Source organism: Paramisgurnus dabryanus, chromosome 11 (assembly GCF_030506205.2).
Source record: "Paramisgurnus dabryanus chromosome 11, PD_genome_1.1, whole genome shotgun sequence".
Classification (NCBI taxonomy): Eukaryota; Metazoa; Chordata; class Actinopteri; order Cypriniformes; family Cobitidae; genus Paramisgurnus; species Paramisgurnus dabryanus.
This window is the reverse complement of record NC_133347.1, coordinates 26073210-26099397: the sequence shown is the minus strand read 5'-3', so window position 1 is coordinate 26099397 and position 26188 is coordinate 26073210. Positions and strand designations below refer to the sequence as shown.

Genomic DNA, 26188 nt, shown 5'->3' with positions numbered 1-26188 from the left:
TTAAATAACATTAACACAGCAGACAGCAAGTTGTTTTAAGGGAGCGAAATTCAGACAAAACGATTGGAGGAAGGAGGTGGAGTGGGACGTGACCTTTGGTTGTTGATCATGTAGTCTGACTGTTAAATATTTATTTTGGATGGCAGAACAGAGGCTAAGGAGAGAGAGAGAGCGAGCGAGCGCGAGCGAGAGAGAGAGAGAGAGAGAGAGAAGATGTGCTAAGCCAAATCAAATACGAGTAATAGTTAAGCTTGATGTAGAAACCTCTCATACCACAGCCATAACAGACGTGCACGGTAAGTGTTTCTTTTTAACAAATAACGTTAGTGACTCCTGCTTTTTTGTGTATCTCACAGTAGTGTCTCTGTAGGTAGTACAGGTGAAATAACACATGAATGTTGCCCACCACTAGAAGGCTCATTATTCAATTCAGGTGGCAAATGAGAGGCAGAAATTGTAAAAATGCTTGCTTGTTTATTTTCTTTTAATAAAATGTATTGTTTGTTATGCATTTCAAATTAGTTTTTAAAATGCTATATCCATTACAATTGAATCTAATAACATTTTTAACATTTTTAAAAAATTTTACAAAATAAAAAAAACATGTGGATGGTAAAACATCAACTTATGCCTGTGGTGTTAGCAATATTTGAAGTAAAAAGACAGTAACACCAACATTTTGATTAAAATATGTAAAATCTGCAAAACATAACACCACAGACACTAATAAATACAGGAAATTGTCAGAAATGTAGCTAACTTTAAGAAAATTAATAAGAAAGAATGCACTCACCACGTACATTTCAGATCAACCAGCACCTGCAATGACCTTTACACACAGGAAGTAATCCAAATAGATTTCCCCCTTTTCTTAAAAAGGCAACACCACAGAAATTAAGTTGGGGGACCGTAATTTTTTCTTAAATATAACAAAACATATATATTTTAAAACAATTTAATTAAAAGTGTATGTGTTAAATCAAATCTATATCCACAATTCAACCACTTAATTTGTGTTAAAAATAATATATTGTTGCATTTACAATCCATTATATCTCTTTGATGTATGACATGCGTATTTTGTTACAAATGCAATCTCTCAAGCTCAATTAAATATGTATTTAAATTTTTTTAATTATAGAAACATGGAAACATTTTATAATGTATTGGTATTTAAAGTTTATTTCAACAGTTGTAAAGTAGCAGATCACCACTTGCCACTTACCACACTTTAAGAATTACTGTTCTAAACTATATTATTGCCAATTAAATTTGATTACTACTGTAATTGTGTCTTCTGGCCACAAATAACCACACACAACTTTGAGAATCCAGTTGACCAGTGAATGAATAATCTGAATAAATTTTCTTTTACATGATCCTTTCTCAGGCATAGACAGTAAAAAGTGTTTTTAGGTTAGTGTAGAGAGTTTTATATATGCGGCTGAGCGCTCAGCTATCTGGATATCAGCTCATTTACTGGACATAAGTGGCCATTAAACCCCACTGCCAATGGAAAAAGTGAGACTGAATGTGTGTCCTGTGGCTGAGTTAGGGCTAAAAGTAAGTGAGGTTATTCGATTATTAGGACCCCCATAACATTCTGTGCAGGTTTACGGTATTCTTCCCAGCATTGATGTTAATCTTAAAAAAACTTTACTTGTACTTTTTTATGTTTTTAAACTTCCGTTAAAAATGGACATGTTTGGTACTGATTGATAATCAGAACGTTCATTGACACTACAGATAGACTAAAATAAGACCTAAGTAACTGTGCTTTGCTTTCAGAGAGAGAGAGAGAGAGAGAGAGAGATAGAGAGAGAGAGAGCTTTGTGCCCCAGTAAACAATGGACTGATGTATTTTCAGATCAAACTGGCAGTTTTGTGTATGTGGGAAGGAACCTAATTTGTTCGTTTGATTTTAAAACACAAGTGGGTGTTTCTCCTCATCCCGCATGGATGTTTCTATTATTTCCAGCTGTGCGTTTGTGTGTGTGTGTGTGTGTGTGTGTGTGTGTGTGTGTGTGTGTGTGTGTGTGTGTGTGTGTGTGTGTGTGTGAGTGAGTGCATGTGTGTACACATGTAAGTTTGGGATGGAAACTATTACAGAGCATTGGACTTGTTAGGCAATAGGCACTGGAAGTTTCTTGTGTGATTCTGCCCAGAACAGCAGAGAATTAAACACACACACATACACACACACCACACACACAGGCACAAATGCAGACACACACACTGAGTCAGAGAATGAGCGTAAATTGCAAACGCCCCTTTAGCAAAAACAGATCTAGCTGTAATTCATAGCCTCTCGCTTTCTGTCTTTTCCATTCCTGGGAAACTTCTTCTCACAGTAAGTACCAGTCTCTAACTTCTCACGTGTTTCGTCTGCTAGTTCTTTAAAGTAAAGATCGGGTTGATTATGAGCAATACAAGCTTCCGTTTCTGGTCAGACTGTAAAGGATTTCACATTTACAGCAAAAATAAGTGTTTTTGCAGTTGTAAAGCTTTACTTTCCAGTCAGTTTACCTTCCCGTCTGAAAATCTGCGCCATAATTGTGCCTGATCTGCTAGATTCCTGACAGTGATTGTTGTGTGGCGATTCATTCATTCATTGATCGGGTCTGCTGTGAGGCCCCGCCCATTTATTGGTGGGAGGGGCAAATCGATAGTCATTCATATTTATTCTACTTTACAAATAAATCCATACTTAGACATAAAATGTATTTAAGTTTGAATGGTTTCATAAGCTTTTTGTACAGAGCGCAGAGTGATATGAGACACAAAACACAATGAATGAAGCATTATTTAACAACTGACCAATCAAAATCAAGTAATCTTGAGCTGTGTAATAAGATAAACATGAGAAATTGACTTCCACTGAAATACATGTGTTCATTTTAAGCCTTGCCAGGTGTGAATTTTTTCCTCTGTTTATTTACGTCATATTATTATATGAGGTTTGTACAGTTAATATCGCTGGTGGAGATGCACCGATACAATTTTGACAGATTATTTACTTATATTAAATACAGTTGTTAAGTTTTGTTATATTTAAAGTACTTGTTAGACATTTCTTTATGTGTTCCCAATAGAAATGAATAGGTAACTATGGTCACGTCATAGTATTATGTGCTATCTGTATGGGCATTGTCAATGTAGTTGTTGTTTTACTAATGTATTTGTTTCATTAGATAAATGTGTTTGTTTTATTCTCTGGATTGTCATTTTATGCACAGTAGATTTAGGACGTTCAGAGCTTTTAAATGTTGAGGTTAGATACAGCTGCTTCACTCATGAGTGTTTTATCAGACCTACAGCATAACTGCTTGGTCTGGTTCATGTCAAGAGTAAATATTTACAACTGTGGTTAACCAAATTTCCTCTTATGTAACACTGAGTCATGCCAGTCATGCTGTTACTTCAGCAGTAGTTAGCTGTCATTCAGATTATCTGAGATTATATTTTTGGGTATTGGTGCAACATGTCAGTACTAACTCTATAATTACTTGGGCAAATCTTAGTTATGTCACGGGATGAGTTTGTGTTTGTTAGGAATTGTTTAAAGTTGAATTGTGTAGTTTCTGCACCACTTGCACAAAAAATGGATAAAATCGGGCATGGCCTTCATTTGGTCGACCAACAGATAATCTTTGTAAATTAGTCATTTTTATTACAGTTAGAGTTAGGTTATGTTTTATTTAGTTCTGTTCACCTCGGCTCTTCTCACGTGGACTCTTTTGCTTAAACTGTCAGTCTCCATCTATGTTTTGCAATAGTTTGGTTGTTTTTGGCAAAAATGGCTAATCTACCCCCCGCAGACACACGAACACAAACATACTGTAAGACTAAACCGTTTAAGCTTGCACTACTGAGCCAAACCACTGAATTATTAAGAACAAGCTGCCTCCCCAAGATCTACTGGGGCCTGGATGGACCTCTGGAAACTGACACACATGCAAAATGTTGGGTAGTCAGGAATGTTTCACAGTAATGCACAGTCAAAGAACAAAAACAAATGTAACAGTTAAAAAATAATACCACAGGGCAGTTAACTCTTTCCTCGCCATTGACGAATTATATCGTCAATTAAGAGCAAACATTTGCATGAAAAAACATGTTCCTGATGAGTTTTTATGGTTATCTGTAACACTGCGATTATCCACTAGATTATCCACTTACCCAATTTATTTAAAAAAAGTTATTATTTACTTATTTTACACTCCATGTATGTTTTGATACTCGTTCTGAATCTGATCTTTAATAAAATTCCTTCACAAAAAAGCAATTATTTCATCTTTTTGCTAAAAAATATTTTTGAAGAAAAATACCCATATTTAAGAGTTAAAAATATAAATAGAATGAAACGGGTTTTTTTCCCCCGGTTTGTTTGTTTATTGTTTGATTGAAAGCAGAGGGTCGGTTCTTTCATTTGATATACTTGTATGTTTATATATTTTATTTTTAGAAGAAAAATTTCCTGGAAGGCATTTTGTGCATCTTGACAAAGGACTCTGGTCCTTTGAGTTATTTGAAACACCCATTTCACGTCGTGCTGCATTACCACCTTGGGTGTGCATTATGTCTAATAATTCAAGGGCCCATCGTCAATTACCGATATTCCTTACATAATGTTCGTGTTATTTTGTTGCTTTTTATGTTGTGGCCTAGTGGTTAAAGAGGGCTGATAATTAAAAGTTTGTAATAGGTTCAAATCCCAGAGGGAAGATCATTGAACTATCCTCATTGTAGGGTTGCCAATCGGGGTGTAAAGGTTTAAATTACTCACGGTTCGGTTCGTATCACGGTTTAAGGGTCACGGTTCTGTGCGTTTCGTTACACTTTGGTCACAACAGGCTTCTTTACAAAAATAAAAACCTAAGCGTATTAGCATCTTTTCTCCTTCGCTTGCCACGCTAAAAGGTCCATGCCACACACGCACACACACAAAAACGCACACACCAACACGTGAGGAGGAACTGTGAGGTTGGCAACAGATTTGCATAGCATACTATGAGTTGATTGGACAGGTACTCTCACGTAAACACACGCAGAGCTTATTCAGAACCATACATTAGCAGTTTTATGCATTTGTTTTTTACACCAAACTACATTAGAAATGCGTGGTCGAATCAAACACGGTGCACCGTGCGTCCCGAACCGTGAGAGGATGACGGAATGATTCGATTCATTACCGAGAACCGTCACACCCCTAGTTGCCAACATTCGATATATTGTCCCAAATTGATTGGTTCTGTACATGACTTCCCTGCATTTCGCTTTTTGTCTGCTGCGCTGATCTAACCAGTGACTGATACAACAGGCTTGTTCGTTGTTTGACTTCATGTGGCACCACAACAACCGAGAGGCAGATGACAACAAAATCCTGCGAGAGCGATTCGAGAAATGATTGTAATTATGTTATTGTGTAATAGTGACTGCTAGTGGTGCAAATCTACATATTGTGGATTTAAGAGCAACATGTTCTTTGTACATTCGAAGTACATACTGTATTTAACAGAGATGACATAACATAATCAAATAATTAAATCTAGAAACAATAAACACTGTAAAAACTTCAAAATGTTCCCCCAAAAACGATAATAAGGGGGTCAATATATTATTTTATGTATCCTAAATAAAATTAGCATAATCATTCTTGTAACAAATATTATTTTGACATTTCTCAGTAAATTGAGTTAGGTGAACTACATCACCCAAAAGTTGAGTAAACTCAGAAAAGCTGTGCAGCAAGTTGCCATAAAAATTTAGGCCAACATTTAATTTTATTTTTTACCGTGAATGCCAACAATTATGAACATTTTCCAGTCAACCATGAGTTTACAGTAATGTTTCTTAAATGAATTGTGAAATTTTCTGGACAGTCCTAACCTGTCTGTCATTATGCTTAAACTCAGGGTGGGGAAATTAGTCATAAAGTTTGTGGATCAATGTTGACTTAATGTTGAAGGCACGTTTTATTCTCTTCTTATTTCTTGTTGACCAAATAATGTCTACCGCTGTGTCGTCACTTAAGGAAATATTTGTTTGTTTAGTGATAAATCATAATTACACTCAAATTATCCATTAGTACGGAGCAAAACATAACCAGATATCGTATGTCGAATCTGGTTATGTTCTCGAGATAGAACTTTTAGCTGTTATAACTACAGATGAGTTTGGTATAACTTATAAAATATAGTTGAAAAAAGTCAACTTCATTTTATAAGTTGTAGCAACTCATCTCTTGTCAAGATAAACAAAAGTAAGTTGACATGACTTGTAAATCTGAGTTAATTCAACAAAAAAATAAACATTAAGGCGGCAAAGGTTTTTTACAGTGTACCAATTCATACAATCTAGCCACCTAAATCTATTTGTTGGTTCAAAAATTTATTTACCTGGTTGCCTTAATATTTTGAGTTAATTCAACTTAAAACTATACGTTAACTCAAAAAAGTTGTGTAAAAATTGTTGTGTCAACTATATTTTTTAAGTTAGTTTAAGTTAACTAAAAATTTTAAGGCAACCGGGTAACTTACTTGTTAAGTTGAACAAACTTTTTTACAGTGTAGAGATTGTGTTGACTCATACTTATACTCCTGCTTTTTAAATCTGTGGAAGTTTTATAGTTTAAAGAGTATAAAAGAATGCAGAGAAACTCTTTGGTTCATGTTTATGTGCTGATTCTCTGTCCAAGAATTTCTAAAAAAGTCAGGAATTTTATATTAAGGAATTCCAATCGCCTGTCTTGTTGGCCATGTATGGCAAATCATGCAGCCAGGGCTAAAATGAAAACAACTTGAAGAAACACAGGGGTGTGAAAATGAAGGACAGAACCGAACAGAGGATGAGAGGTTATGCGTTTGGAGGTGGATGTGGGTTTGTCTTTGTATTCACCAGTGTTTAACCCCGTGCTGTGAAATATCACCTTAAAGCCACAAAAGGCTGACTGCCTATTCAAACTCTCTTTAGTGAAGGCAGCCAAAAGTGAGTCTGGCCTTTTAACACAGTCTGAATGTTACCACAGCAACCTGTGTCAACCGGGAAGTCCTCTACTGGTGGAGCGAGGAGAGAGAGAGAGAGAGAGAGAGAGAGAGAGAGAGAGAGAGAGAGAGAGAGAGAGAGAGAGAGAGAGAGAGAGAGAGAGAGAGAGAGAGAGAGAGAGAGAGAGAGTGCATGTGTTTGTCAGTGAGAGGGAATTAACAGAGGTTAAGAAGACGGGGAGCAAATGTGAGTGAAAGGGCGGGAGACATAAAGAGAAAAACGACTGTGACAGCGAGAGACATAGAGAGAGAGGGAGAGAGAGAGAGAGAGCAGGTTAAACCTGAAAGGTTATTTTTTACAACAGCAGACCAACTGTGCACTGTGTGTCGTCCTGAGAAATCTGTGCATGTCAGCACTGTCACAAACACATACACACAAAACGGTAAGTTTATTTTTTTCATCATCAGTTAGCTTGTAAGTTTCCCATGGCTAAACATTGTAAGATGATCATGTAAAACTCAAGTTCATGCTGTTAGCTCTCTAGCCTCGGGCTTTGATGGATTAAGAGTCTTTGGTGGGATTTTCTCTGTTTTCAGCAATGAGAGAAGCTGGAATATTTCTCTGTATGTGTTATTAGTGATGGGGATTGGTAAAGTGATTTAAAGTTGATGCGTTGTTCGTGTCTGAACTTAACGGAGACTTTTGGTTGTGGCTGCTGTTAACAAATTAGGTTGTTGATGGATTACAGTTGCTGATTGGTTTACAGTTTGATTTGAGAGTAATTTGACCTATCACAGTGCAAGATTATAGTGACAGTATAAGATCCAGACGATAATGACAGATCAAATAATCTCAGGATTGTACTTGTTTTCTGCTATAATCTTGGTGAAGAAAATTAATGTAGTAAATGGCATCGTTTATTTTACTTTAATCATGAAGACATTATGGTGATCAATATAGGTTGATATGTCTCAGACTAAAGTCACAACATTTTACAGTATGGGATTGGTGTCCTTTTTGCTTGATTGACATGCACTTGAGCTGCTGTACATTAGACTCAGCAAGTCCATGCAAGATCTGATTAACGTTATTATTGTTTCAAAGAGCATCTTGTGAAAAGCTGACTTGTTGTACCTTGAGTTATTATGGGCAATGAACAAATTTACTTCAATTATTTACCTAAATTGCTGCAGGAACTGAAATAAAATGAATTATTGGATTTGGTCATAACAAATGTATTAATGTGGACTTAAACCTTTGGTAGTTCATAGTTTAGTAGCACACAAACTGGTAGTTGGGATTTTACATTTATTGGACTTATTTCATATACACTACTACATTTTCAAGTACTCATGCATTTAAAGGGATAGTTCACTCAAAAAATCAAAATGATGTCATCATTTATTCACCCTCATGTTGTTCTAAACCTGTATGATTTTCTTTATTCTGTTGAACACAAAAGAAGATATTTTTAGCAATGACCAAACCGTTTTTGAACACCATTGACTTCCATAGTCTTTTTCTTACCTACAATGGTGCTCCTGTTTCCTACTTTATTACTAATATCATCCTTTGTGTTCACCAAAACAAGGTCATTTATACAGGTTTGAAACAACTTAAGGGTGAGTAACTGCAGAATTTAATCCATTAAATGATGAAAACTATGTCAAAACAAATGTAGAGGAAATATGTTGCGACTAAAAGCCTGTAAAACAAAATAAAAAAGATATTTGATCTTCTTTAATGTAGTCATCCTTTGCATAGAATTGGCAAAATTGAACTTCATCAAAAATATGAATTATAAAACAATATTAAAGGAGATCACATCTATAATGGGCTTGTCTTGGCTGCTTTATCTTCAATATTTAGTCAAGTCGTGATTTCAAAAATAATAATTATTTTTTAAATAAAATTTTAGTTTTCTAATGAAATAATATTATATTAATATTTAATTATATAACAATATTTGGCAACACTTTACTTGAAGGGGTGTTCATGAGACTGACATGACACGTGTCATGAACAGGAAGGAGATTTTATTGCGTTTATGACAACTGTCATTCAGTATCATTTATTTAATTATGTTATTTTTAATGCAAAGATAACATTGTTTGAGATGTCTTTGTCTACTTGACATTAATCAATACATCATAACTTGTCATGACAACTTAACATTACCAAGACAACATGACTGACTACTTTTTACCATGAAACAAATATAATTTGTCATTAAAATGTCATTAAGTACTCTGTCATATAGTTTTATAACCATATCATGAATATTCTTCATTATGTTCATTATGTTTTTTTTAAGTTTCCTTCATGTGTTTAAGAAATAAAATATATCATACAATAATAATAATAATAATAATAATGATAATAATAATTAAAATGGATAAAATTATATTTTATTGCATTTGGAGAGAGATTCAGCTAAAAAATATTTCAGAAGCCTCTGTGAGAGGAAGAACAAGTTCTGTAAGTTGTCAGTTTATGTATTGTGCACATGCATAAAGTGAAGTATAATCTTTTGATGTGTCTGTTGCATTTTGTTAAGGTATTTAAAATTAATTGACATAGTATTAACACTTAATGACATTTAAATGACAGTTTAATGTAATGTTAACCCATAAAGCTAGGTAGTTTCTTAAGTTTGATAATTATTCTGCTGTCATGTTTATGACAGATTTATGCCAAGTTATTATGTATTGGTTTATGCCAAGCTGTCATAACAAAGACATCTCAAATAATGTCATCTTTGCATTAAAAATGACATAATTTGGCGAATGATACTTAATGACAGTTGTCATAAATGTGCATAAAAACTTCTCTTATGAACACTCTTATGAAAAGTGTTACACTAATATTTTTGTCTGTAAGCATTTAAAGTACACATTCAGATTAAACGTTTTTCATGGGAAGCATTTCAGTGAGGTGATTTCAAACCTTTGACTGCTAGCATTATTTATTTAAATTATAAATATGTATAAAAATCAATATTTTTATTTATTCATAATATTTGATTTACGTTCTCAAAATACTAAAAGTGAATCGAGTACAATAACAAAATACTTCAGACTCTTGCAATGTTTTTAACATGATTCTGCCAGTGTGGCAGCTAAGATTAATCGAACGTCAGTGCAAAGTGACTAAATAAAAACAGGAGATTGCCAGTCCACCAAATTTGTGTTTCCACCAATGCATCAAATCCATCCATCTACAGTTAAGATCAAATTAAAGGTGTATGATTAGAGGGCCGTCTGCTTTTCCACATACTCCTATAACGGATGAGAGTATCATGACTAAATGAGTATAGGATGTTTTCCCAGAGTGCTCTTCCCCCTATTTAGCCAACGACTGGAAGCTTTAATCTTGTCTGGAAATGTTCTGGACTTGTGGATTTTTTCCATTTATCTGTTGTCAGGCGAATAAGAAAAGACTTCTGTGTCAGATGTAATCTTTGTCTTACATGACAAAGATCAAAGGTCCTGTAATCTCACTTGTGAACCTTTCAGGTACATTAGAAAAAGGTTTAAGCAGCACGTACTGATCGCTCTGAGAAAATTGTCACATGAGTGCCATAGTACATATTACATAAGTGGAACGTCCTGAGTGTCTGAAAAAAGTGAAAAAATGGTCCCTATCTACACTGGAGTCGTAAGTGCACCTAAAGAGTTCCTATTGGTACCTCAGCCATTCATACTGCTAAATGTACAGTATCTGTACACGAATACACATACTGGGACTTTTATAAAGGGGTGCTTCCCCAGTGACCTTTAGGGACCATTTTTTCACAATTTTTTCAGACAGTAACGTACTTCCTTGCCTATGTTTTGCATCTTTTGGAAGTCCATACAAGGTGATTGGCTCGACCTATCTTTGATTTATGTGTGTATCATGCAATAACCGGAGATTGTAAACAGACACACAGCAAGGCCTTGTATGGTGCAGAGAGAAAGCAACAGGCTTACAACAGAGAGAGAGAGAGAGAGAGACTAGGAATTAGAAAGCGTAATAAATTAAAAAAGATGATTGAAGATTATTTGTTGTTTTAAGCCTTTACTCTTTCCAAATGCATATATTAAAACTGAAGTGTCTGTGTTTTGTCCTTATTTCTTAGTGATTTCATCTAGGCATTGTAAAATTCTTATCTTATCTTTCTAACACACACGTGCGCACACACACACAATGTGTAGGCCTATATGATTTAACTTGACATAAACATTTAAGGTCTTTAATCAGGTCCATTTACCAGACAAAGCGGCTAATGAGTTGTTTTATTTTAACGTGACACAAGACAACGGTAAAGATTACTTATCTGTTGATAAAAACAAGTATTGATTGATACCCATATTTGTCTCCACTTTACATTTTGTATTTCTTTCTTGTTAAACACATCCAATGTAAATCATCAGCCTGAGAGATCAATTGCAGGAAACGAACATGTCAGATAAAAGAGAGACATTCGAAATGTGCTGTGAAGCACTGTTTATGTAAATACTGAGTAGAGAAATACAAGACATTACTCATCTTGAAAGGATTCTGTATTGTATACTGTGTCTCCTGATATATTTCTATAAACTAACTGCATGATGGAGTGGTTCGCCTTTTTCAACGCAAAAAACAAAGCAGCCCACACACTGGACAGTTTTCTCTGAAAATGAATAGAGATGAAGGCTAAGGTTCATCAAATCACTCATTGGGACATCATGTGCAAGGCTTCCTATTGGTCAGTTGGGACTCGCGAATATGGTAAAAAATGTAGCTGTCCTTTGACTAATGGTTATCCATTGAGTGGGTTAAAGGATGAATGGCTCTCTTTTAAAGCTTCATTAATAGAAAGAAGAAACATCTGCATAGTCAACATGACCCCTCGCATTGGTATTTTGCCCATTGAAACGTTATCATCCTAGGCTTTGGTAGCCATTACCTCAATTTCCCAGTCAAGATAGTGTTGAAATTGGTTAAATGCAGAGGTTTGATTCTTCAAATCTACTTGATTGATCAGATACAGGACCAGAAGAGCACTGGAGCTTTTTCTTGACTTTTCTTACATGCTTTCCGTTGTCTGTTGTGGTAAAGCAATAGCTCTTATGTTATTGCATTATCTGTTGTTGTGAAGGCCATCAGCTCAATTTGACAAGTTTCTTTTCCTTTGCTTTTGACACACGAACAATGCAATCTTTGTCAGTATTAGTTTTGTCATTGGCGTAACTGTTGTGAATATGGATGATAAACACTCTGTAGGTAAACTTGCATGAAAAGCTGAATCTCAGTTTAGCCTCAAACTGACCTGTGTCTCTTTTGACCTTTGGACAATGACGTCACGATCTCAACCATTGTTAACAAGACAAATTAACTTTACCATACCATTTCCCACACTGATAATGCAGTGCACTCTTAAGGTGCTACAAAAGGTTCTTCACAGTGATGTCATAGAAGAACCATTTTCGCTTCCACAAAGAATCGTTCAGTCAAGGTTTCAGTCAACTGAAAGATTAGTTATTCAACTTAAAAATGTGGTTGACTCAAAAAGTGTAAAAGAAAAAAACTGCAAATAGAAATTGTGAAACAGAAAGGTTTTTCGGATGAGGTTCTTCTTGAAACCATACAGCCAAAAATGGCTCTACTATGACATCGTGTAGGATGTTCACAGTGGGTACAGTATTTGACTCTATCATGACTATTCACATTTAAAGGAGTCTTAGGGTGTTTTCACATATACACTGTTTAGATCGGCCCAAATGACGTGTCGCTCCGAGTGCGGTTCGTTTGGGTCAGTGTGAACACAACAGCCGCACTCGGGTGGGCACTAAACGACCGCTCTCGGAGCGGCTGCCGACGAACTCTGGTGCGACCCACCTGTGGTGTGAACACTGCTGGCCTCGGGCCGAACCAAATACAGGAAGTTCTCCACATGTTTGAGCCACTGGGCTTCTGTTGTGACGTGAGCCGGGTGTTATATTGTGGGTTAACAACAAACAAGCCAATCCTGGTCCGTTGCAGAGATTCGCAGTCTCCTTTACGTTTGAGCTGATGATTTTATAAATGCATAGCTGTCCTCCACACACAAATAGTGACATTACGGGCTTTTTAGCAAACGGCTCCGTGAGAAAGGCTTTAATAGAACAGCTACGCAATTTCGCGTTAAAGCAAAGAAACTTCGCAAAGACGTGCATCGTTTATCTCCACATCTTGATAGCTGCGCTCTCTCTGTCAGGCTGGTTGTCGTGGAAACGTGGGGGTGGTCATGAGACGGTAAGAGCTGTCAGAGACCAATGGCAGGGCTGACCGTTGTCACGTGGTGTACGGTGCGGCATTTCGAGTACAGTAAAAAAAATAATATGTGAACACGGACCGCACTAACTGAAAAATTATACAATGTATTTTGGTGCGCTCCGAGGCCGCACTACGGTGCGCACCAACATATGTGAAAACACCCCTAGATATGCAGGATATTGGATGTGCTGAAATAAATAGGTTTAAGCAAACAGGACTTCATGATGATACGCTATAAAACAATAACGTATTGCCTTTATCTTATCGAATACAATCATACATACATGTGAGCGTGTTTACTTCCACGTAAAACCTTAGATCACACCTGTCACCCACATTGTAGTTCAACAGTACACTTATCTTTCCTAATAAATAAATTTGCCTCGTACTGACCCAGATTTTATAACATCTTGATAACAGTTACAGTAAGTTGGTGTGTAAAACACAGTTGGAGTGACTGGTGGCCAAAGAGCATCTATAAAAACTTATTATACTAGACAGCATGTGACTGTTGTGCTGCCCTTTTGCCCACTGATGTCAGTGGATCTGCTAAGTAAACAGGTAAAATCGCTTCAGAAATCTTCCATAGTCCAATCCTTAATACTTGACAGAACATATCCCACAAGGACATAAGTGACGTTGCACTTAAAGGACAGAACATTTTTGGACATAAATGTGTGTTGGCAGACCCACAACAACCCTACAATGAAAAAAAAATCACTCACTCCATTTTTAACCCCATTAAACCAAAGCAAAGTCTTATCAGACATGCTGTTTTGATTCTCTTGTTAATGTGACCTCACACTGATAAAGCCCCGCCCACAGCCAATGACTGACTGGTAAATTTGACCCAAAAGCTTTTCTAAATATGTTTGAACTATTGCCACAGATTGTATTTACAGGAATCAAATCTATTTTCAATCGAAAGCACTCACTGTCTGTTTATAAGGGAGTGAGAAGCAGCTCATTTGCATTTAAAGGTACAGCGCTTTTTTGCTCCATCCCAAAGAGGGGCATTTGGGACATGCTATAATAAATGATCTGTGGGGTGTTTTGAGCTGAAACTTCACAGACACATTCTGGGCACACCTGAGACTTGTTAAAATTTTTTATAATATCTGTCCTTTAAATTTTCCTGTGGAATAAGTTATTTCACCCCTTTGTTCTATTTGGAAAAAGGCTTGCGTTCCCACAGAGTTTAGGGATGTATCACTGCTATTTAAAGAGAATATAAAAGGATGTCAAATGTCATCATTCGGCTCTTATGTTGTTATATCCAAATAAAACCATCTGGAGGCGTGTGGAAACATCAGCGAATGTGTGTGACACAGGAAAAGTTTCAGTGATGATGTCATGGAGCCCACTGATTTCTGTACTGTTGCCTTACACAGGAAAAACACAGTAACTGCATCAACACTGAAACATTTAATTCTCTTTTAGTCTAAATCTGAGCATTGTTAAGGTGATTTTACTTTATGAAAGTTGCATTGATACCTTTTTTGATAACTGTTTTTAAGCAAAAAGGTACTCTAGGCTAATACTGTATCGTGAATAAGTCACGACTGAAGGGGTTGCATTGACTCGTGAAAAACGTCCTTCAGCCGTGACTTATTTCACGATAAAGCACAGATTCTCGTAATTTATTCCATACATTTGATATATACACACATGCAAGTGTTATTGTAAACAGCGCAACATTATATTGCAGTAGTGCAAGTAAATAAATAGATCTGTCACTTGTCGAAAAACTAATTTGAATGCAAACTACAGTAAAATCTGTGGTTTTTATTAAAACAATCTGAACACAGCAACACATGCCTTAACCATTATTTCAGCTCAAGTATACGCACACAAACATGCATTCATGCATGCAGATGCATCATAAAATGTGCAAGTGATCAATAACTTCCTGACCCCTATAGTCTAGCAGACATTCATCAGCCAAACTTTGTGTCCTCATCCGACCTGTTCCTCCTCACAGATGGTATGCATATTTGCCGCTCGGAGTAAAAGTGTTTAATGATGTCAGTGCTGAAAAAACGACGTCTTGATTAAATGTTGATGATTTTTCATTTATGCACGGCAGACTTCCTTCCTGTCTGCTCTTATAAAACAAGATGATTACAGGAATGTAGCTGATTTGAGACACGTTACGCTTTCTCTAACCTGGCAGTTAAACCTTGGTCTTACTGTAGTTGCTAGTTCTCTAGTTTTAGATGGGTCACTGAGGGCTTGTTTAAGAATTGTTTGATGCAAAATGCACCCTGCAATGCCACGAGCTTTCTTAAATTGCAAGCTTTTACCTGATTGGTTCTCTGGATTGTTCTGGGGTCAGGGTACATCAACGCTATCCCATGGCAATTCGTACGTATATATTTATTAATTGTATTACCGTATTTTCGGGACTATAAGTCACTTCGGAGTATAAGTCGCATCAGTCAAAAATGCGTTTTGAAGAGGAAAAACATATATCAGTTGCAGTGAACTATACGTCAAGTTTATTTAGAAAATGATTTCACAAAATCCAAGAAGAAGAACAGATAATCTGGAAAGGCAAGTTATTCAACTTAACAATAGCACACAACAGCAGGCTGAATAGGTACATGTTACAGTAACATAAACAGTTATTTACATGATACAAAATAGCACACATAACATATCTGGGAGGCTGAATAGGCCAAGTTAACACGACAAGCAAAATCAAGTTCAAAAAGGTCCCGAAGTCATTCTGCATCACTGAATCCATTTAATTACAAAAATACAGGAGCAGCATAGAGCGGACTCTCACGGATGTAGACGGAAATGTTTTTTTTTTGTTCATATGAAATAATTTTGACGTGTAAGTCGCACCTGACTATAAGTTCCAGGGTCCGCCAAACTATGAAACAAGTGTGACTTATATTCCGGAAAATACGGTAATTCATCAGACCACATTCATACATTTTTTACTATTTGCCTTAACGACGGGGTATGGGGTGGGTTTTTGTAATTTTTAAAAAAAATCAAAATCGTATGTTTTGCACGATTAACTTCATACAAATTAACCAACTTGTAAAATATGTACAAATTCTCATGAGATCAGGCTGGGTACACAGGTTTTGTATCATATGTAATGGTTGTGTTTATGTGCACCATGGCGCTGCTTTAAAGGAATAGTCCATTTTCTTAAAAGAAAAATCCAGATACTTTACTCACCACCATGTCATCCAAAATGTTAATGTCTTTCTTTGTTCAGTCGAGAAGAAATTATGTTTTTTGAGGAAAAGGATTTTTCTCATTTTAATGGACTTTAATAGAGCCCAACACTTAATACTTAACTCAACACTTAACAGTTTTTTTCAACAGAGTTTTAAAGGACTCTAAACGATCCCAAACGAGGCTAAAGGGTCTTATCTAGCAAAACGATTGTCATTTTTGACAAGAAAAAAAAATATGCACTTTTAAACCACAACTTCTCGTCTAGATCCGGTCGTGATGCGCCAGCGTGACCCCACGCAATACGTCATGACGTCAAGAGGTCACAGAGGACGAACACGAAACTACGCCCCAGTGTTTACAAGTGTTGAGAAAGAGGACCGTTCCTACGTTGTTGTATGTGGAATGATACAAATTAATGTCTTTGTGTCAGTTTATTGTTTACAATGGTCCGCAAATGTGTGTTTTATATATGTAACACGTGACCTCCCTACGTCACTACGCATTTACGTTAGGTCGCGCTGGACCTGATCTAGACGAAAAGTTGTGGTTTAAAAGAGCATATTTTTTATTTTTCTTGTCAAAAATGACAATCGTTTCGCTAGATAAGACCCTTATGCCTCGTTTGGGATCGTTTATAGTCCTTTGAAACTCCGTTGAAAAAAACTGTTAAGTGTTGAGTTAAGTATTAAATGTTGGGCTCTATTAAAGTCCATTAAAATGAGAAAAATCCTGCAATGTTTTACTCAAAAAAAAAATATTTCTTCTCGGCTGAACAAAGAAAGACATTAACATTTTGGATGACATGGTGGTGAGTAAATTATCTGGATTTTTCTTTTAAGAAAATGGAATATTCCTTTAAGTGAATATTCTAGGGAACTAGTTAGTGAACATAAAAAACCCTGTATATTCCCATTTGTTTAGTCAGGTTTCTTGTAAATGGGCACTCATATAGGCTACTGTAGATATTTTTTGAATGGTCGCAAACATTTATATTTACGCATTTGGCAGGCACTTTTATCCAGAGCAGCAGCTTAGTGCATTTTAGTTATACATTTTATCACTTCGTGTTTTCCCTGTCATTTGGAGCCAAAACGTTTCTGTTGCCAGCACAGTGCTCTACCAATTGAGCTACAGGAACCATTTTAAAAGGCAAAACAATCTCCAAAGAAACTGATAAACAAAATGACAGGGACATCTCTTATCTCTATTCAGTATGCTTTGTTAAATTGACTTTATATGTTTATTATACTGTATATGATATTGATATGATATTGTCAAGCTCTGAGAGACTTTACTCACGCCCAGATAAATACAGTGCAGGGCAGGCAACAAACATATGTGAAGCATTGTAGAGCTTGAAAGACACTCACAGATACTGCAGGAGAGACTCGTGGCCTCTGTGTAGTGCCAGTGACCTCAGGGATCTGGGATTCATTTCTGATGTCACTGCCAAGTTTTCAGAGCTCATGCAAAGCGACATTCCTCATCCCACACTTTCACATCAGCCAAAACCTCTGTCTCACTTCATACTGGTCCCTACGAATAGTCAGATGTTGTGTACACGACTGCAAGTTTAAATTTCAAGTGAAATTAGCTCTATACTAGTTAAAGGGCACTATGGTCCGATTCACGTTTTTATATTTCCTCTGGTGTGTAAGTGTGCATTAGTACATGTTAACGATATGCAAAAGGTACAAACCACAAAGGAAATGATGATGCGAGATATCATCTCCACAAAAATCTCTTTTCTTGGACTACAACAAACACACAGCTTGTACGCAACAGTTTATTTCCTAAGATTGGTGATGTAGACAACACCGACATTATCATAATTCATCCCGCTTCAGACTCAAAGCCTGTAAGTTAACTCCTGTCAGCATTGCATTGTGAGCGAATCCTTCAAACATGGTTAGAAGCATCATATTTCCGGTTGAAGTCAGAGGTATTCAGGCCAATCACAACGTACAGATTAGCTGGCCAATCAGGGACAAAGAGCTTTTCAAATCGATCAGTTTTGTACCAAACAGTGGCGGCCAGTGACTTCTTTTTTCGGGGCGCTCGATGCAAAGTTCGTCACAACATGTATGTAGCCCATCATGTGTGTGGTTCGTAATTTCAAAATATGTGTTCTGCGTGTCGAGAGATCCTATGTGCATCACGTGTTTTGTCAAAATAAGTGCCTGCTGCAGACGCGTCTAAAGGTTTTATGATAGAAGAGATGCTCGCGTTTGCCAGATACTCACATAATCTCATGCGTAATCAGAGTTTACTGTTAAGGGAGTGTCTTGCGTGTATTTTGTGAACGTGAGCGTCTCTTTTATCATAAACGGTTTTGCGCGTGTGCACCAGGCACTTATTTTGACAAAACACTTGATGCACATGGTTCACATTAGGGCTGGGCGATATGGCCCAAAAAATTATCAGTCGATATCGATAATTATCATGATAAATAACAAATCTTTATTCCTGTCAAATTTAAAGGCAGATTTTTGCTCCTGAATGAATGACATTGTAAAAAACAGACAGTTAATAATGGTTTTAAAATACTTTTTATTCAGAACATGACAAATGCAAATACTAAAATCTTGTTTTAATGTTCAGGCATCTGTACTAAATGTAAATCTATTTGTTATGAAAACCAACACATTTCTGACACAGAAAGCAGCAGGCTACTGTCACTTAAAGACCCAAGACTGCTTTAAGTATCAATATACTGAGTAACAGCTGTTTATGTTCACTTAATCAAGAAAGAAAACTTAGTTCAGTGATCACGTGTGTTATACATATACAAGCTATACACACTGATAAATGGATGTCAAGAGCATCACATTGCTGTGGGAGCGCACACTCATACATTATATTCACTGCAGTGGTGGATCTGCTGTTTTTCCTCAGTTTCCTGAATTTGTGAATGTCCTGTAAATATACTTTTAAAGCTGTGCCGATGTGTGCGTGCGCAAGGCGGACGCTGAAAGAAAGTACTGTTCTGGGTAGTGATGCACCGATGTATCGGCCGCCGATATTTATCGGCCGATTTTTGACGAATTTGAAACCATCGGCATATCGGCAATAGCACGAGAAAGGCTGATACCGATTGTTTATTAATTAACTGCATAAAGAAATCCATTATATGTAAAAAATGAGTTAATGTTGTTAATAAAATAAATGCTGAATAGCAAAAACCACCTTTGAAGGTTGTCATGCTGTCTTATTATATTTTTTTAGCTTAATTTGTGCCTCTCTTCTTATGTTGGTCAGTTGAATGTTAATTAGATCCAATCCATGTTCAGTAAAAATAATTGGATGCAGAAATAAACTAGTTAAAATAGACCAACTGTATAGTATTGTATACGAGTGTTTAATATCGGTATCAGCATCGGTATCGGCCAGAAGTTGTCTGTTTAAATCGGTATCGGTATCGGTCTAAAAATCCTATCGGTGCATCCCTAGTTCTGGGCTTTGATGACCCCGGTTTGCGCATCCAACATTACAAACAAGAAAATGTTTCCGCCCATTTGGATTCCGTGATTCTGTCCACGTTACCCGCATCGCGAAAATCATAGGGCTCTACTAATAAATGAATAACTTGCCTCATCTTCCACTCCTTCAAGTCTGACACTGTCATTGTAAACCAAGAGCGCGTGCCGCATCCGGAAGTGCTTGCGCAACATTACGCACAGTGCGTAAACATTATCGATCACTTATCGAACTGTCCTTATCGTTTTATCGGAAAAGTTTATACCGGTAAATTATTGTTATCGAATTATCGCCCAGCACTAGTTCACATGACGCAACAAACACATATTTTGAAAACACAAGCAACACACATGACACTCCAAACACTTATTTTGGATTGCCGCCACTCGGATGAGCAGTCACGAGCCGCCACTGGTACCAAATCAGTCAGTTTCAGGAAGAGAGTGAAATCTGGAGCTACAAAAATGTACGGTATGTGGAAAATAATATGTTTTTTAACCATAAACCACACAAAGGCATTGTATTATACTAAATACACAAAATAACATTGTTTTTTATCAAGGAAATAAGTGCACTTTAAGCATTAGTAGACTGTCTGCTTTATATCTGCTAACACTTTATTGTAATGAAGATCCCTCAGCTAACCCATTCAACTAATCCTAACCACTTCCCTAACACTTAAGCAGTGGTGCTTAACCTTTTCACTTTAAGGCCACCCCATTGCCAAAAACAATATTTAAGGCTTCCCCACTCACTTTATTTCTACCTAATAGCTTGACATGACTAGACAGATGTATATTTTTGTCTTATTTGAATGCTTTTTTTGGTCTTATTTTGAATAATTTTAAGTCATCTAAAGGCCCCCTTGGAACTCTGTTGTAGCCCCCCTGGGGACCCCGGCCTCCTGATTGAGAAACACTGCCCTAAAGGATAGGGTTCACCATAATGAATTCAGCACATGATCAAAAATCAGTTTAGCATGTTTTAAAAAAATTGACAAAGATGCTGACAGCTATTTGTGAATATGTCCCTGTACCACATCCAGCATGCATTGTATGTGTATTTAACTTCCAGCACAGTACGTACTGGAGCAGAACACAGGACAAATCATTAAACAAACAACAGTAATGCTCTCCAGTGTTCTGGAGAGGAATCTGAACATATTTCACCAATGCATGTTTGAGGGAGACTTGACCGTATTAGGATGTGTTTCAAGATCCTCTCTCTGTTCTGGAGATAATTTCTCTTTCTCAGTGGTCTTTTAAATAATAATGGCCTAAGGAGCCAACAGCATAGCCATCCAGTCAACAGTGGCTTCACTGTTTTGCACTGATTTACATTTTGGAATTATAAATGGTCACCATTTCAGAGGGTCTGGTAGAGATGATTTGATAGTTGTAATATGTGCAGGACTGACAGGCCCATACACATAAACAGTACTATAATGAAATACCCACCCACATTCACCGGTTATGTTTTTCTCCTCTATACATCCGGACACGTACAGTGCGGCACACGTACAAACAAACACGCCCTCGATTCACAGTTGTAGACCTTTAGTCATGTGTATTGAGTTTTTAATGCTAGCTTTCCGTTGACTTAATAACTCTTGATATATTACTTCACAAAGAATGTCGGTCTGCAACAAAAGCTTTTTATATTTATAAATGCAAGAACAGGCTAGAGGTTGGGCGTCCTTTTTCTTTGTGCAACATGAATGGCTGTAGTGTTCACTTGAAGGAACTTAAATCCTTGGCCTTTTCACAAACTGAATTAAATGGACTTTTGAAGAAATGAACATGAAGGGTTTGTTTGAAAATGACAAAGACAGATGTTGTGCTTGCATGTGTCACATCATGACTTTATGGAAATGATTGAAAGACTTATGCAATTATAATAAGATTATGCAATTATATGTACATTTTTGACAGAAAATGTCACATCCATAATGCTGGAAGTGCTCATCTGCTAGGTTTGATGCATTAAGGGGATGTGCAAACCAAAGCGTTTAAACACGGCTGAAACGCCAGGTGCTTGCCAGCTTTTTTCAGCTGAGCACTTTGTTTGCTAATAATACTTTTGCTTTGTTTATCAGTCGTTAAAAAGACGTGCTAGTTGGTTGTTGTGAAAGTTGTCCTGCCCCACCTCCATTGTAATTGGACAGCTGAGTGAAAGTGACATTGACGAGCTGAGCTGAGCTTTTTACCCAAAGTTGAAAAATTTGTCACTCTCGGCACACAGCGCGGAAAAACCGGCAGCTGCTGGCTTTTTTGAAAAGCGCTGCGCTTCCATCGGAAACAATTTAAAACATATGCCGATCGCAGACATAAACGCTTTGGTTTGCACGCTACCTATTATATACCCGACACAAGTTTTTGCTAGTTTAAATCTGATGCAGTTATCATTTTCAGGTGCATTGATGAAATGTTACTATTATGAGGCAACTAAAAACAATTGTGCCATATAGGAATAAGATTATTATTGAATACATAAAGTTATAAAAATTGCTAACATGTCATAATGGATAGTCTTTGCATGTATCAGAATTACTTATTCTCCTCTCTGGAGAAGTGTTCAGTCTTTGTGCCATGTAAATAACGAATCCACTATGGGACAAGCACGACTGGCTTTTAAAGGTGACATAGAATGATTGAACGGAGTATTTATCCTTGTTCTGTGATGTGACATGTAGACAAAAATGTTTTTGTTTGGGTCTGTAATGCCTTAGAAGCTTCCTAAAAACCTCTCTCAGATAGCTCTATTAGGGTGGGGGGGATTTTAAACAAGTGGTTTTGCACCTATTTGGCTCCCCCTACTGGCTTAACTTGCAATCTCATTACTGATTGGCTGACTTTGCTGCCACTCAAAAAATGTAGCCAATTATTTTAAAGTGGAGGGGCAGTGAGATGCCTGTGATGTCATAAGCATCAGTTTTTCAGATTGGGCCGTTTTCTGGCTGACATTTCTAAAAGAGGAATTTCTATGAGACTGAGATGTTTAGCATGTCGAGCACTTTTTGTATGTTCGTGAATGTGGGTAGACTACCATTATTCAACAAAGACAAGGTAAAAATGGTTTTGCATTCTCTGTCCCCTTTAAGGGAAATGTGAAATGAGACTCGGATTGGTTTATTGGACGTTACGCCAAAAACACACCCATTAGGGAAAAAGTACAACCTTTTGGACCATGATCCTAGCAGCCAGTCAATGAATTGCAGTTTAAATCACTTCCGTATTGGCTTCATCTGAGAGATCGAAAGGTTGCCCCTCGATTTGGACACACAGAGGGTAGCCGTTAACGCTTGACGAAAGGCGTGTCTGAGGCTTGGCCAACAGCCAATCACAGTGGCCGCATGGTCTTGCATAAACTTAATTGGCTGGCTCTGCACTAGGTTATTTGCATAAGGCTATCTAATTGGCTGACGCATGCGGTGGCGCTTGAAAAGTTGAGAAATCTTCAGTCAATGGCAGTGATGCGACGCCGACTGATCCACAATTCAGTCCGGCAACGCATGATGTCACCCATACAAAGTAAATGAGAAGCGTTAACGCTTACGCCCGCTGTAAATGTACCGTAAGGGCACCTGTGCCATGCACTTCAGACCATGCACTAGGATCATTAAAATAGGGCCGCTGGCCTTTTTGGATGTTTTGGTGTCTACCATTGAAACTCGCGGTTGATGCTTTTTGCATCAAAATTTTTTTAGGTATCATTTACTTGGATTTATGAGTTATTTCAACTTAATACTTTTATCTTGACTAGTAATGAGTTGCTCTAACTTATAAAATAAAGTTGAAGAACAACTCATCTCTAGTCAAGATAAAAATATTAAGTTGAAATGTCTTGAAAATCCAAGTTGATTATACTTCAAAATTATACTTAGTTATACTTAAAAACATATTTGGCTTTCCTTATTTTGTCCCTATGGTAATGTTTTAAGGAGTAGTTGGCCTAAAAATAAAAATTGCTTCACAATATATACACCCTCATGTCATTCTCATGAAGTATCCCATACAATTTGTGGGAAATACAAAGCTTAAATCTCATTCATGTTTGTGTACCTTCAAACATCGCCCGTGTAGTTGCGTCATGCCTGATTTGATATCATTGATGCGTCGCTGACATTTCAGCCAAATCTTCTAACGGATGATATTTAAATAAGCAGAATTGCAAATAAGATTTGACAGTTCAGTTTGCTCCTTCTAAAAGTAACATCTTTATCCGTCCTGAAGAGGTTTGCTGGACTTAACCGGTCTAGTCCAATGGATGGTTGTAAAAAGATTTTGGGCTCTTCACACGCCAGCAGCTAAGAACCAGTTTGGGCGTTCTGTTTTTCTATCTCATAGTTTAACATTACCAGTTGGATTTCATGCAAATAAGCACAGATACATGCTCATGCAAATATACACACTATGTGTTGGTGTGTGGGTTCCTCATGTACGAAGAGGTCATTGTGTAGCACACATACATATGCACACGCTCAATTGATGCTTTGTCTGTTACGTAACAAAGCTCATTCAAGACTGGTGAGTCATCTGGGCCAGGAGAAAGAGAGAACAAGAGAATGAGAGAAAAATAGAAAGTGAACAAACACACAATCCCCAGTGTTCATAGACACTCCATTCAGGAAACTGATAATCTCAGGTCCATATGGAAAACACATCTTACTACAGTACGAGTGCTGGGCTCATGATCTCGCTCTTAGGACGGGAAGAGAGGTGATGTCAGATGGAAAGCTAAAGTCACATGACTCATTTAATGTCTGAGACAGCACGCTGGTTGCCATGCTGTCCTGCCTGTTGCTTTGGTAGCCTTTTAAAGGAATAGAAGTAAGCATTTACAGTAAATTAGGGTAATTTACAAAATCATTTATCTTATACATATTATCATTTTCCTCTGTTGTTTTTTTAGGCATTGAGATCTAAAAGATTACTGACTAGCACCCCTGCAGATGACATGCAGTCTCAGGTACAGTAAAACATGTGTTGGTTATCTTTTACTAACAAGCCAATGTATATGTTTATCCACTGTAAAAAAGTTGGTTTAACTTAAAAATGTAAGTTACCTGGTTGCCAGGTAAAAATATTAAAAATATTAGTTAATATTATAATATTATAACTCTTTTGAGTTGACTAATATTTTTGAGTTGAAGATTTCAGTTTAAAATTTTTCAGGCAGATTTCAGTTCAAAATTTAAAGGATTTTCATCTTCACTGTAAAAAAATTCAGCATTTTTGTCAAATCAACATATATTTTTATGTTACTTTAACCTGAAAAATTAAGTTAAACAAGTTAACCTAAATTTCAACTTGTTTTTATAAGTTATGTCAACTTAACACCCCATACGGCATATATATATATATATTTCAAAATATACAAAAATGGCAAAAATACATTTGCTGAAATATATTTTGTAATATGTTTACAAAAATATATTTTTCACCAATATATTTTTTTGTGTATTTTGAAATATATTTTAAAAGTAAATACATTTTAAAGCATTGAAAATCTATTTAGGTCTCCATATATTTCAATCCAAGGAAATACATTCACGTCGCATTGAAAGAAAACATTTTTATGTTACGAACCTGTAAACATAACAATTTTAAAAGGTTAAAATTAAATATATTTTCAACTTCAAAAATATACTTTATAAATTAACTTGAATTTAGCATATATTTAAAATATATTTAAGCAAAAATAAATTTTTGCCATATGGGATGTAAAATTAGAAATGTATTGGTATGCCCTTAAAATACATTTTGAAATATATGTTGATATATGAAGGTTAAAACTAAATATATTTCTAAATTCAAAAATATATTCAACTGAGGATAACATTCTACAAAATGTATTTAGTATACATTTTAAATATATTTTTGGCCAGAGAAATAGATTTTCCTTGCCGTATGGGGCAGGTCACAACTTAAAGGAACACGCTGACCTTTTGGGACTTATTCAATGTACCCCACAGAGTTAGATAAGTCCATACATACCCTTTTCATCTCCGCGTGTCTTGTAACTGTCTGAGGCACCCACCGCTAGCCTAGCTTAGCACAAAGACTGGAAGTGAATGGCTCCAACTAGCATACTGCTCCAATAAGTGACAAAATAACGCCAACATTTTCCTATTTATGTGTTGTGATTTGTATATTCACAGCGTGTACAAATAACAAGGTCATATGAGACAGCCATCTTTTAACAGTATACATACTGGGAACTATATTCTCAGAAGGCGAAGCACTGCTAC

General features: G+C 36.6%; 1 protein-coding gene across 11 annotated transcripts in view; it reads left to right on the top strand.

The window, feature by feature from the left end:
* Positions 1-132: 132 nt before the first annotated feature.
* sorbs3 (sorbin and SH3 domain containing 3) overlaps positions 133-26188 on the top strand; it is a 48652-nt gene continuing 22596 nt past the window's right edge. For 3 of the 11 annotated variants that reach the window (XR_010525756.2, XM_065247594.2, XM_065247598.2), the window contains exon 1: positions 24850-24906. Coding sequence is in view for 10 of the 11 variants with exons in the window: in XM_065247594.2 (XP_065103666.2) it covers positions 24895-24906 (12 nt within the window). In the remaining variant the exon portion in view is untranslated. Of the gene's footprint in view, positions 297-2198; positions 2351-7223; positions 7427-24421; positions 24768-24849; positions 24907-26188 lie in introns of those variants that run through there. The other 8 variants (XM_065247602.2, XM_065247599.2, XM_065247603.2 and 5 more) reach the window with 4 other exon arrangements.